This window comes from Coregonus clupeaformis, chromosome 4, assembly GCF_020615455.1.
Source record: "Coregonus clupeaformis isolate EN_2021a chromosome 4, ASM2061545v1, whole genome shotgun sequence".
NCBI classification, from domain to species: Eukaryota; Metazoa; Chordata; class Actinopteri; order Salmoniformes; family Salmonidae; genus Coregonus; species Coregonus clupeaformis.
The window spans coordinates 13141073-13153992 of NC_059195.1; the positions used below are offsets into that span (position 1 = coordinate 13141073).

At 39.7% G+C, this 12920-nt stretch overlaps 1 protein-coding gene across 1 annotated transcript in view; it reads right to left on the bottom strand.

The window, feature by feature from the left end:
• Positions 1–12920, bottom strand: part of LOC121553141 (FERM and PDZ domain-containing protein 4-like) — a 56976-nt gene that overhangs the window by 17270 nt on the left and 26786 nt on the right. Inside the window, 3 exon segments of the mRNA XM_041866104.2 lie at positions 932–977; positions 1853–1955; positions 2283–2443. Coding sequence (XP_041722038.2) covers positions 932–977; positions 1853–1955; positions 2283–2443 — 310 coding nt within the window.

Sequence of the window (12920 nt, forward strand, 5' to 3'; positions counted from 1 at the left end):
TTTCAACTGTATGTCTGATAAATGAGAACAATTAAAGGTTGAATTAGAAGAGCTGGTTCTGCATGCGTCTTATGGGATTCTCGAGCTCTCTCTCTCTGTTTTTTTCTGCAAACAGAAGACATTTTCAAGATGAGCTTCTTCTTAAATTGAGGCCCTTTCCAGTGGAATAAAACATCATGCTTTTTCCCTTGAGACAGTCTTCATAGAGGAAAATATAATTAGAAGAACTTAATGCTCAAATTATATAATTTTCAGAGCTGTGTGTGAAAATGTTAAATTGTATATGTTTTACAAGTTCTGTGAGGTCTTTCTGGATGTAATTGCTACTTTTGTCATATATAAACCATTATTGTTTTCTTTAGAGTTGATGTCTGAAATCTGCTTCCCAAAAACCAGGTAACAACACAGTATGATTTCTGCCAGAGTTCGAACTTACAGCACAATAGACATAGTGATATTCCTATTATTTGATATTCAAGTCATTGCCTATTTGGTGGTGAAGGCACAAATCCATCTCATTGACCTATTTCACCGACATTCACAGTAGCTGTTATTGTGGCGTTGTATCCATCCCCATATTGTCCTTGCGGGTGCTAACAACTGTTGAAGTGGCAGGTTCAGTTTCATCTGGGGTCTCATGCTAGGGGTTGATGCTACCATGAGAGGACTTGATGCTACCATTGGACCACTTATTCAGTGTTTGGACTGAAATCTCTGTGAGTTAGCCAGGTGAACACTCAGCAGTTACCTCCCTGTTTTGACGCCAGCACAGACATATGGCCACCTTTTAATGTCTCAGATTGTCTTGGATTCACAGAGTCAACAAACTAATCAGCGTCACAGACACACAGTCTATTGAACTCTATTCCCAAAAAGTTTGCTCTGAATTTTATCAATGGAAACCTTTAAAGACAGAATGATTGATACTTACTGGGTACGGTTGAACCACTGTCAAAACAATGGATTCCTTGCAGCTCCTACAGAGAAGGAACACAACACAAACAAATCAAACAAAACATAATTATACTGTAGATTGAAAAGGAAAATATGTCAAATTCATGTGCAGCGGAAATCGATTAATCAGGCCTGAGTCAGGCATTGTTTCTCCAATACATTGAGCAGATTATGACTGTTGAAATAAACCCATGAAGAAGGGCTAACAAGATGACCAATCTGTTCTAGCGATGCCTCAAGCCTGGCTGTTACTCCTGTAATGGAACAGTAGTTTACTGCTGAGATGGAGCCCCAGCACACTGAGTCAAGGCCAGGGGAACAGTGACGGACTGGACACCTTATGGCCATATTTCACTGCACTAATCTACTGTACAGACTCACTCCACAGTCCAAAACATGTACATCATATGTAGGTCATATGGCCGTTCAGCCATTCACTCACGCACTCACTCACTCACTCACTCATTCACTCACTCACTCACTCACTCACCTGAGTCAAGCATATAATAAGACACATGGAAATAATTCACACTGGTATATAGTTGGACCCGCATGGTGCAGACGTGGGCAAAATACTATACCCACTACCAACACATTATCTGGGTATTGCTGGTATTGACATTGAATCTGTAAAGAGGGCATAATCCTAAAAGTATGACTTTCACTGCAGGTTTGTTTCTTTTAGTTAGTTAACCAATTCAACCATTCATATAGACATTTACTGTCTATTGTCATGACTCACGAGCCATGAAAATGACTTTGCAAGGCAAGGCCCACACAGCTTGACATTACAATGTTTCAGGAAAGAAATGTCCAACTGACTTACAGTGCATACATAAATCCCATCTAAACTCAGCAGGGATACTGTATGTATGTTAGAGACGTTGAGTTCCTGTACCTGACGAGGTCGATGACCCTCTCCCTGGGCGCAGAGCTAACCGGCTCATCGTTAATCATGATGATCTCGTCTCCTGGGGTCAGTCTGCCCTCAGAGGGACCTCCTACCAAGACACAGGGAACCACAGGGCAGTGGTACCAATTACAAAGTTTCTAGCTAGTAATTCTTTTTTGTTTTCTGGATTCATTGTACTCTGGTCTTTAGGCGAAAGGTTGGTTAATTTATAAAGTACCCTGAAGTGCCTGGTTCATAAATAAAATGTGGCCTTTCATTGGTTGTCATCACCTATTTGTCGCCATCTTTTGTCATCTGGTCACCATTGGATATACAGTACAGCACTACATCTTACTTCCTGAAGATAATGGCTATGTGTGAAGCTGTGGTTATTAATGGTGACATGATTGGTTTACAGGTGGGCTGGTGTGTTTACCTGGTGTGACTGACCGGACCACCACTGGTTTCTCACTGCCTGCCACAAAGCCAAAGCCCAGGACTGGATCTCGTCTCATCTCCACCTTGCGGGGGGCTGGAGGTACAAACTTGTCCCCGTCCAGACGAACCTCCTCCAGGGAGCTGCTTTGGGACACGTGGCTGGGAGAGTGAAGAGGGAAGGGGACAACCACAGGTCCAACAGGTGACTAAACAGGTGATTGTGTCACTAAAAGACTGACCACCAACAAATCTATTTTTACCATTGGTACTGGTATTGACCTTGTATATAGTGTATATTTTCATGTGTACTTGTTTTATTGTATTTTATTTATTGTGTGTATTTTCTTTATATGACTTAGTATTATTGCATTGTTGAGTAAGAGCTTGCAAGCAAGCATTTCACTGTACTGTTTACAACTGCTGTATCCTGTGTACGTGACAAATAAACTTTGATTTGATTTGACCTTTCATCTTTAAAATGGAGGTGTGATTCATTATATCCAAAATGGGCCAAAGGGTGTTAAAAATCCATTTAACAAAAAATTTAAAATAATAATAATAATAACATTACAAATAAATATATATGAACCAGCATTCCATTCTATGAAATACTACTGTAACTTTGGCTAGATTCTTCCATAAATCTGAAACATACAGTAGGAGTACAGCAGTAAATGTCATGCTCTTAGGTATGAGCCAACTGGATGTTTCCCAGTCTATTAAGTTCCTTAAACGTTCCAAGCTGAAAAGTAGCATTTAGTCTGAAATTACAAACTACTGCCATGCCTCAAAATAGAACACGTGGGCGATGACAATCAAGCTGTGATTGTATCTTCATGCAGCCAACCCTCACTTTCACTCTTATCAAGAAAATTTCGAACAAAACATACACACATACTAATGCATATAACCCACTAGGCAAAAACTGGTTGAATCAACATTGTTTCAACGTAATTTGTCGACGTATTGTGACGTGGAATCTATGTGGAAAATACATGGAATTTGAAAAAAGTAATCAACCTAAACTGTTGTTTTGAGGGTTAAATTGTAAACACAGGATTATGTCATCATGGCAACCAAATTTCAACATAGACAAACCTTGAATAAAATATGTTGAATTTCTACCTTTGAAACAAAGTCAGATCTTCAACGTTATATCCACTATCAGAAAGAAAAAACAACAGGATGGGCAGCACCTCCTACTGTAGAATTGATCTATCCCATCCAGGATTTTAACCAAGCCCAACTTAGCTATGATATTTGTCACTGACTATTACCAATGTGCTATTGTGAGAATGATTTCTTAGAGCTCTCCACTTAAAAACTAAACAGATTTACTGTTGCTATTGATGTCCTTCCAAAGGGTAGGTTTAACAGAGCAAATGAAATGTGACCATACTTTATCACTCGTATATCATCAATGATGATATTTAGGCCTATATAGCATTTGCAAAGTCATCAAAGGCTATTGTTTCAATTCAACCCAGAATTCAACTAAAATAGACAATACAATAGGCCAAATATCAACATTTGAAGGAGATGGATCTTCTGCTTGGATAGTTCCAACTGTGCTCTGATTTAGCATGGCTTTAATTCCAGTTTGTCTACAAATTAATAATGTATATGTTGGAATGACAATCTCAAACAATAATCAAAGTTGAAAAATAGGTTTGATTTGAATTTTGATTTGATTTGATTTAGTCACATTCTAAAACTTTGACTTTTGGTTGAGATGGAGACGTGAATCCAACATATCAATTATTAATTTGTAGACTAACTGGAATTAAAGCCAGATTTAGGGCTGTATTCAATCTGTAAAGCTGAAGCGTTACAGATTCCGTAATATAATTTTAAAGGTAATTTCTGATTGAGCCGACATGCAACGTTTACCGTGAATGCAGTCTCGACTAAAGCAGGAACAGTGCCTTTTAATTTCAATCACGCTGTAAAGCTGAATTTCCACGATGCAGATTGAATAGAGCCAATAAACAGTACAATAAACAGCCTATTAACTTGTTGACAAGTTAACAAATTATATGTTGGATTCACGTCTCCTCAACCAAAAAGAAAACTCAACCACAAATAAAACCAAAAATACAAGTTAAAGAATGGGATTAAGCCAGTGGCTCAGATGGAACTATCCAAGCAAAGCAGTAAATGCATCTCCTTTGAATGTTGATATTTGTTTGCATTGTCAACCAAAAACAATTCAATATTACTTTTTTAATACAGTAAATAGCCTAAAGTTAAGGCTATCTTACAAACTAATGTAACATTCAACCTTAAAATGAGTAACACATCCATGGCCACATTTCAAGGTTACTGTAACTATACATTTCTTCTTATGTAATCAAAGCCTGCATGTTCAAAATAGCATGCATAGGTTGCAGATCTGTGAAGATCTTCATAATTGCTGTAATAATCTATGCAGAATCTCGAAAGGCATTGATCACGTTCGCCATGTACTTTTAATGTAATCTCAACTGCAATCCAGGTAATTTGTTTCTGCTATTAGATGAAGCACAGAAATAACACATTAATCTGACATTGTATTTCAATTTGATTTTTGCTGTTTAAATGGTTGAAAGCGCAGTGATAAACATTTGGATGACAACTAAACCAAAAATAAGACATCGTTTTTTCATTGGAATTTGGTTGTGCTTTTAGATGTTTTAAAGCATAACACATTGGAAGTTCAACTAACTTTTGGCATTTTGAGTGGGTGAACATAGGTTGTAATATCATTTATCAACTTCTCCACCAAATATTACCCAATTATCCACATTGAAATGACATGGTGTGCCCAGTGGGTATTGGTTATTTTATTAGGATCCCCATTAGCTGTTGCAAAAGCAGCAGCTACTCTTCCTGGGGTCCACACAAAACATGAAACATGACATAATACTGAACATTAATAGACAAGAACAGCTCAAAGTTAGAACAACATACATTTTTTGAAACGGCACAAGCAGCCTACATATCAACACATACACACAAACTATCTAGGTCAAATAGGGGAGAGGCGTGGTGCCGTGAGTTGTTGCTTCATCTGTTTTTTGAAACCAGGTTTGTTGTTTATTTGAGCAATATGAGATGGAACGGAGTTCCATGCAATAATGGCTCTATATAATACTGTACGCTTTTTTGATTTTTTTTCTGGATTTGGGGACTGTGAAAAGACCCCTGGTGGCATGTCTGGTGGGGTAAGTGTGTGTGTGTCATACCTGTGTGTAAGTTGACTATGCAAACAATTTAACATGAATGTTTCTTACAAAAAGAAGAAGTGATGCAGTCAGTCTCTCCTCAACTTTTAGCCAAGAGAGACTGGCATGCATTGTATTTATATCAGCCCTCTGATTACAATGAAGAGCAGGATGTGCTGCTCTGTTTTGGGCCAGCTGCAGCTTCACTAGGTCTTTCCATGCAGCACTGGACCAAACGACTGGACAATAATCAAGATTAGACAAAACTAGACCCTGCAGAACTTGCTTTTTGAGTGTGGTGTCAAAAAAGCAGAGCATCTCTTTATTACAGACAGACCTCTCCCCATCTTTACAACTATTGAATCTATATGTTTTGAACATGATAGTTTAAAATCTAAGGTAACGCCAAGTAATTTAGTCTCCTCAACTTGTTCAACAGCCACACCATTCATTACCAGATCCAGCTGAGGTCTAGAACTTAGGGAATGATTTGCACCAAATACACTGCTCTTAGTTTTAGAGATGTTCAGGACCAGTTTATTAGTGGCCACCCATTCCAAAACAGACTAAAACTATTTGTTAAGGGTTTCAGTGACTTCATTAGCTGTGGTTGCTGATGCGTATATGGTTGAATCATCAGCATACATGGACACACATGCTTTGTTTAATGCCAGTGGCAGGTCATTGGTAAAAATAGAAAAGTAGAGGGCCTAGAGAGCTGCCCTGTGGTACACCACACTTTACATGTTTGACATTAGAGAAGCTTCCATTAAAGAAAACCCTTTGAATTCTGTTAGATAGATAGCTCTGAATCCACGATATGGCAGAGGTTGAAAAGCCATAACAAATACGTTTTTTCAACAAAAGGTTATGGTCAATTATATCAAAGGCTGCACTGAAATCTAACAGTACAGCTCTTTAAACAGCTTGTAAAATTCCAGAAAATTATGTCATGGCTTTAGAAGCTTCTGATAGGCTAATTGACATCATTTGAGTCAATTGGAGGTGTACCTGTGGAAGTATTTCAAGGCCTACCTTGAAACTCAGTGCATCTTTGCTTGACATCATGGGAAAATCAAAAGAAATCAGCCAAGACCGCAGAAAAAAAATTGTAGACCTCCACAAGTCTGGTTCATCCTTGGGAGAAATTTCCAAATGCCTGAAGGTACCACGTTCATCTGCACTAACAATAGTACGCAAGTATAAACACCATGGGATCATGCAGCCGTCATACTGCTCAGGAAGGAGATGCATTCTGTCTCCTAGAGATGAATGTACTTTGGTGCGAAAAGTGCAAATCAATCCCAGAACAACAGCAAAGGACCTTGTGAAGATGCTGGAGGAAACAGGTACAAAAGTATCTATATCCACAGTAAAACAAGACCAATATCGACATAACCTGAAAGGCCGCTCAGCAAGGAAGAAGCCACAGCTCCAAATCCGCCATAGAAAAGCCAGACTACGGTTTGCAACTGCACATGGGGACAAAGATCGTACTTTTTGGAGAAATGTCCTCAGGTCTGATGAAACAAAAATAGAACTGTTTGGCCATAATGACCATCGTTATGTTTGGAGGAAAAGGGGAAGGCTTGCAAGCCGAAGAACACCATCCCAACCATGAAGCACGGGGTTGGCAGCATCATGCTGTGGGGGTGCTTTGCTGCAGGAGGGACTGGTGCACTTCACAAAATAGATGGCATCATGAGGAAGGAAAATTATGTGGATATATTGAAGCAACATCAAGACATCAGTCAGGAAGTTAAAGCTTGGTAACAAATGGGTCTTCCAAATGGACAATGACCCCGAGCATACTTCCAAAGTTGTGCCAAAATGGCTTAAGGACAACAAAGTCAAGGTATTGCAGACTCAGTTACACCAGCTCTGTCAGGAGGAATGGGCCACAATTCACCCAACTTATTGTGAGAAGCTTGTGGAAGGCTACCCGAAGCATTTCACCCAAGTTAAACAATTTAAAGGCAATGTTACCAAATACTAATTGAGTGTATGTAAACTTCTGACCCACTGGGAATGTGATGAAAGAAATTAAAGCTGAAATAAATCATTCTCTCTACTGTTATTCTGACATTTCACATTCTTAAAATAAAGTGGTGATCCTAACTGACCTAAGACAGGGAATTTTTAGTAGGATTAAATGTCAGGAAATGTGAAAATCTGACTTTAAATATATTTGGCTAAGGTGTATGTAAACATCCAACAGGTCTGCTGTTAGAACCAGTAATGGCCGCTTTACCATTATTGGGTAGCGGAATTTCTTTGGCATCCCTCCAGGCCTGAGGACAATGACTTTCCTCTAGGCTCAGATTAAAGATATGACAAATAGGAGTAGCTATAGAGTCAGTTTCCATCCTCAGTAGCTTTCCATCTAAGTTGTCAATGCCAGGAGGTTTGTCATTATTGATCGATAACAATAATTTTTCCACCTCTCTGACACTAACTTTACAAAATTCAAACTTGCAATGCTTTTCTTTCATTATTTGTTTTTTTTATACATGAATACAATGGCTCACAGTTCATTGTTGGCATTTCCTGCCTAAGTTTGCCCACTTTGCCAATTATTTTAAAATAATTGGCAACATCAAATGGTTTTGTGATGAATAAGCCATCTGATTCAATTAAAGATGGAGTTGAAGTTGTCTTTCTGCCCATCATTTCATTTAAAGTTTTTTTCCATCATTCTTTATAGCATTGATCTAGGCTTCATAATACAGTTTCTTCTTCTTTTTCGTTGAGTTTAGTCACATAATTTCTCAATTTGCAGTAAGTCAACCAGCCAGATTTATTAGCCACTCCTTTTGTCTCTTTCAACCATACAGTTTTTCAATTCGTCATCAATCCATGGAGCCTTAACAGATCTAACAGTCAGTTTCCTAACAGGTGCATGTTTATCAATAATTGGAAGAAGCAATTTCATACATTCATCAAGTGCAGCGTCTGTGGGAGTGTACTCGGTGCCTTTTCAAGATTCAGCACAAAAAAAAGTATTTGGCAGCATCTTACTTGCATGTGATTATACAGCCATATTGGAAACCATAAAAAGAAAGTGTGGCCATTGGCCAACGAGCCTTTGACCTGTGTGAGGTGGTGCAGTATGCTGATGATTAGGGAAGGGCCAAGTCCTGAGGTTCAAATAGAGACAGACTGGCTTCATGTTGGACCTGTGGAACTACTGTGGCTGGCCAACCTGTCACTGATACCTGTTAGTCTGTTACCCAACACTCCTCAGTCTGAACCCTGATCACCCCTCTCATTTGAACTAGTCAACATTGATTTTAGTTTGGGATATTCCCTCTAGATGGATTTATGTAAATAGACTGCAATTCAATTAGACTATCATGTTAACTGTGTTAATACGTTTATTTGTAGATCATATACAGTACATAAATTAATCAAACTATAACATAATTTACATCGCCAGCTGCATTTTTTATACAACATAAACTGACGACAAAACTGTTTATGTGCCAATTCGTAGCTTTGCATCTTTCTGTATTTTACTCCAGTTTTTCCTTATCCACTATTTCTCCCTTCTCCAGCAGCAGAACTGTAGCATCAGAGGCAGCAGTAGCAGCTCTCCCCATGGAAGCCACTATGTTGGGTAATTAGGCCTGTGGGCTGGCTGGGGAGCCAGTGTGTAATTCACAGTCATTCTTGACACATGTTCCATTCGCCACTGAATACCCACAATTAATCTTTCAAGGCACTGAGCGAGGGAAGGGAAGGTGCAGGCAGGGGCTTCTCGACATTTACACGGAGGCCTATGGCAACAGACACACAGATGTCTTCTTACTGACATTTGAACCACATTGTGAGTCGTTATACGGTTGTTTCCCTTGGTTTTGGTTTACAATAAAACATATCGTATTACTAAGGTGCCACTGAGACAAATTCACTTTTGGATTTGTGATGTTGGTTTCAGCTAGCTGGGAGGCAACCACAACAGATTGTGTGCAGTGGAAAACATATGGGCATCTGCAACCAGGAAGTGTGCTGTCTCGTCTCCAACCATGGCCACCTGCTAGAGATGGCCAGCCTCCCAACGTACTGACAGCCCTCCCAGCTAGCACATTTGGTTCCTTGGAAGTTGTGTAAATGTATGTTTTTGGTTTCATATTGGTTGTGGGAACGAAGCCATAAGTTTCCTCTGCTCTCCTCTCCTCTCCCAAGGCCATAAATAATGCGCTATAGTCATATTCATAGAGTATGCAATGTCGGACATTTAGTATGCATGGAAAGGTACACCCTGATGGTCATTGTAAAGCAATGCATTTCCTTCTCCATCCACATTACCTTGTATGCATCCTCCACATGCTCCGTGATCTATCTCACTCGTTTAAAATAGGAAAAGTGAATGGGAAAATAAGTTCTCACCTTTCTTCTTCTTATTTCAACAACAAAAAAATGGATAACTTGAAAAACCCTGATTTCTAGGGTAATTTTAAGATGTCAGGCTTGAAAATCAGTTCAGTGACTCACTACCCAAACCAGAGGCCAAGAGACTTCATGTGATCTCCTACTGCTATTTAGTGGACAAACTGGGAATCAGACAGGGGATATATTTACATCAATGGATTCTCCTCATATGTATATCAGTCCTGTTGTAAGATTTAAAAAAAAATGTAAGACAACAAATTATGTTGCATAAGCCCTGCATTTTTAAAAGGGCTGAGTTCCCACAGAGGAACGTTGTTTCTTAACGTTCTCTGAACTATTTGAGAACATTTTAAATGAAATTAAATCATGTTTGAACTTTTAGGAAACTTTTTGTTAAAGTAAAGAAATACCAAGAAAACATAGTTTTTTTGTCAAGCTCCTTAAATGTGCTGAGAATGTTCCAAGGCCATGCAACTATCTTGCAGCATTCCAAGAAAGTTGTGGAAAGGTTGTATTCAAAATAACCATAGGACAACCACGCTCTCACCAAGCTCTAAGAAACATATGGTTCTCAGAACGTTTTGTGCTAGCTGGGCTGTGTGTAATGGACACTAATCAGCACCATTAGTTACTAATGTACTGCAGCTTGCCCCATTCTACAACATAGAAATATAATAGTTCTAGGACTTTTATTTCTATGATCTACACGTTCCTCATAACCCATAGTGACTGATCTCAAAGCAGCTGAGTAACTGACCATAAGCAACACAAGATATATAAACATAAGCAACACAAACTATAGTCCTTAATGAGTCTCCACCTGGACCAAATCTTCTTAAGTGAAGAATGTCTGAAGGGTTGCAACAAACCATTTCTCTTGAAGTAACTTTGTTCTGTTTTTTTGGCCGTGCACTCCCTTCTGGGGTAGCAATGTTCTAAGCACTTTGAATTACCATTGACTAACAATATAATGCCTAATGTATGAAATAAAGCTTTGATAAAGTCAACTTTGGGAAATGATGCTGACTCGCAGCTCTGCTTACCCCACCTTTTCACCTTAACTGTACTCTTAGATTAAAATATATTTCCTCTCTTACAAGTAGGGAGGGAGAGGAATGGAGAGAGAGAGAGAGAGAGAGAGAGAGAGAGTGAGTGAGAGAGTGAGAGAGAGAGAGAGAGAGAGAGAGAGAGAGAGAGAGAGAGAGAGAGAGAGAGAGAGAGAGAGAGAGAGAGAGAGGGAGGGAGACAGAGAGACGAGAGAGAGAGAGAGGGAGACAGAGAGAGAGAGAGAGAGAGAGAGGGAGACAGAGAGCGAGAGAGAGAGAGAGAGAGAGAGAGAGTGAGAGAGAGAGAGAGAGAGAGACAGAGAGAGAGAGGGGGAGACAGAGAGACAGACAAGAGAGAGAGAGAGAGAGAGAGAGAGAAGAGAGAGAGAGAGAGAGAGAGAGAGAGAGAGAGAGAGAGAGAGAGAGAGAGAGAGAGAGAGAGAGAGAGAGAGAGAGAGAGAGAGAGAGCGAGAGAGAGAGACAGTACATTATAGTCTTAGATATCTTATGGAATTATCCTCTTCTATGATCAGTCTTCATGAAACTAGCTCTTGACCATATCACCATAATGCTACTGATGTAATCCAACCTTTTAACCCCTTTGGATTGTAAATATACACCTCTTTCCAAAGTCAAATAGCTAGCTAACTCTGTTATACACTGAGTATACCAAACGTTAGGAACTCCTTCCTAATATTGAGTTGCACCGCCCCCCTCCCCACTTTTGCCCTCGGAACAGCCTCAATTCGTCGGGGCATGGACTCTACAAAGTGTCGAAAGAGTTCCACAGGAATGCTGGCCCATGTTGACTCCAATGCTTCCCACAGTTGTGTCAAGTTGGCTGGATGTCCTTTGGGTGGTGACCATTCTTGATACACATGGGCAACTGTTGAGTGTGAAACACCCAGCAGCGTTGCAGTTCTTGACCCAAACGGGTGCGCCTGGCACCTACTACCATACCCCGTTCAAAGGCACTTCAATCTTTTCTCTTGCCCATTCACCCTATGAATGGCACACACACAATCCATGTCTCAATTGTTTCTAGGCTTAAAAATCCATATTTAAGGGATCATAGCTTTCACCTGGATTCACCTGGTCAGTCTATTTCATGGAAAGAGTTCTTAATGTTTTGTATGCTCAGTGTATATGGTGTGATACAGTATGCTTAATCACTGTCACTGGTTTATTCATGCCTTCATGTCATGCATACTATACCTGTTTCATTAAGCAACACCACACCTTAATGTCAAACGACTAGAACCTTGAAAAACTGATAGATCACTACTGACACACACACGCCACATTATTTATGAGTCTTCTTCCAATTTAGCAAGGCTAGGTTAGAGCCAAATCAGCCTCAGAGAGGTGCCCCATCCAGACAGACTATGTACATCCAATACACTCCGTCCTCCTCTGGAGCTCTTATGTAACCTGTCTGACATCACACTGTTCAAGCTCTAACATATGTATGACAAGTTCCCTAGCCTATTTCCTACAGTACCTATCTCAATGCAGCATCATATCATAATATAACATATCACAAATCTCTGTATGAGAGCTAGGTTTACCAGGCAAACAATGTGCACATATATATTACTGTATTACAGCAGGGTGCATATTCCATGAGTACACACTGTGTCTAAATAAGGAAGCACTATGTATTGCGTAAAGAGATAAGTAAGAATGCCACAGTATGCCTGGGAATCATGTCTATGCATGCTGTAATTTTTTTTGGAATCCCAATGATTGCACTTGCTTGCACATCACTGCTGGGAGAGAGGAGAAAACAACAGAGAAGCAAAGCCTCATCCTCCTACAGAAACATCAGAAGACATGAAGAAGCAGCCAAACACTTACTTGTTACTCTGGGCTTTCTTGCCCGCATACAGTACAGAACAGTACAGAGCAGGACAGTATAATAATAATAATAATATGCCATTTAGCAGACGCTTTTATCCAAAGCGACTTACAGTCATGCGTGCATACATTTTTTTT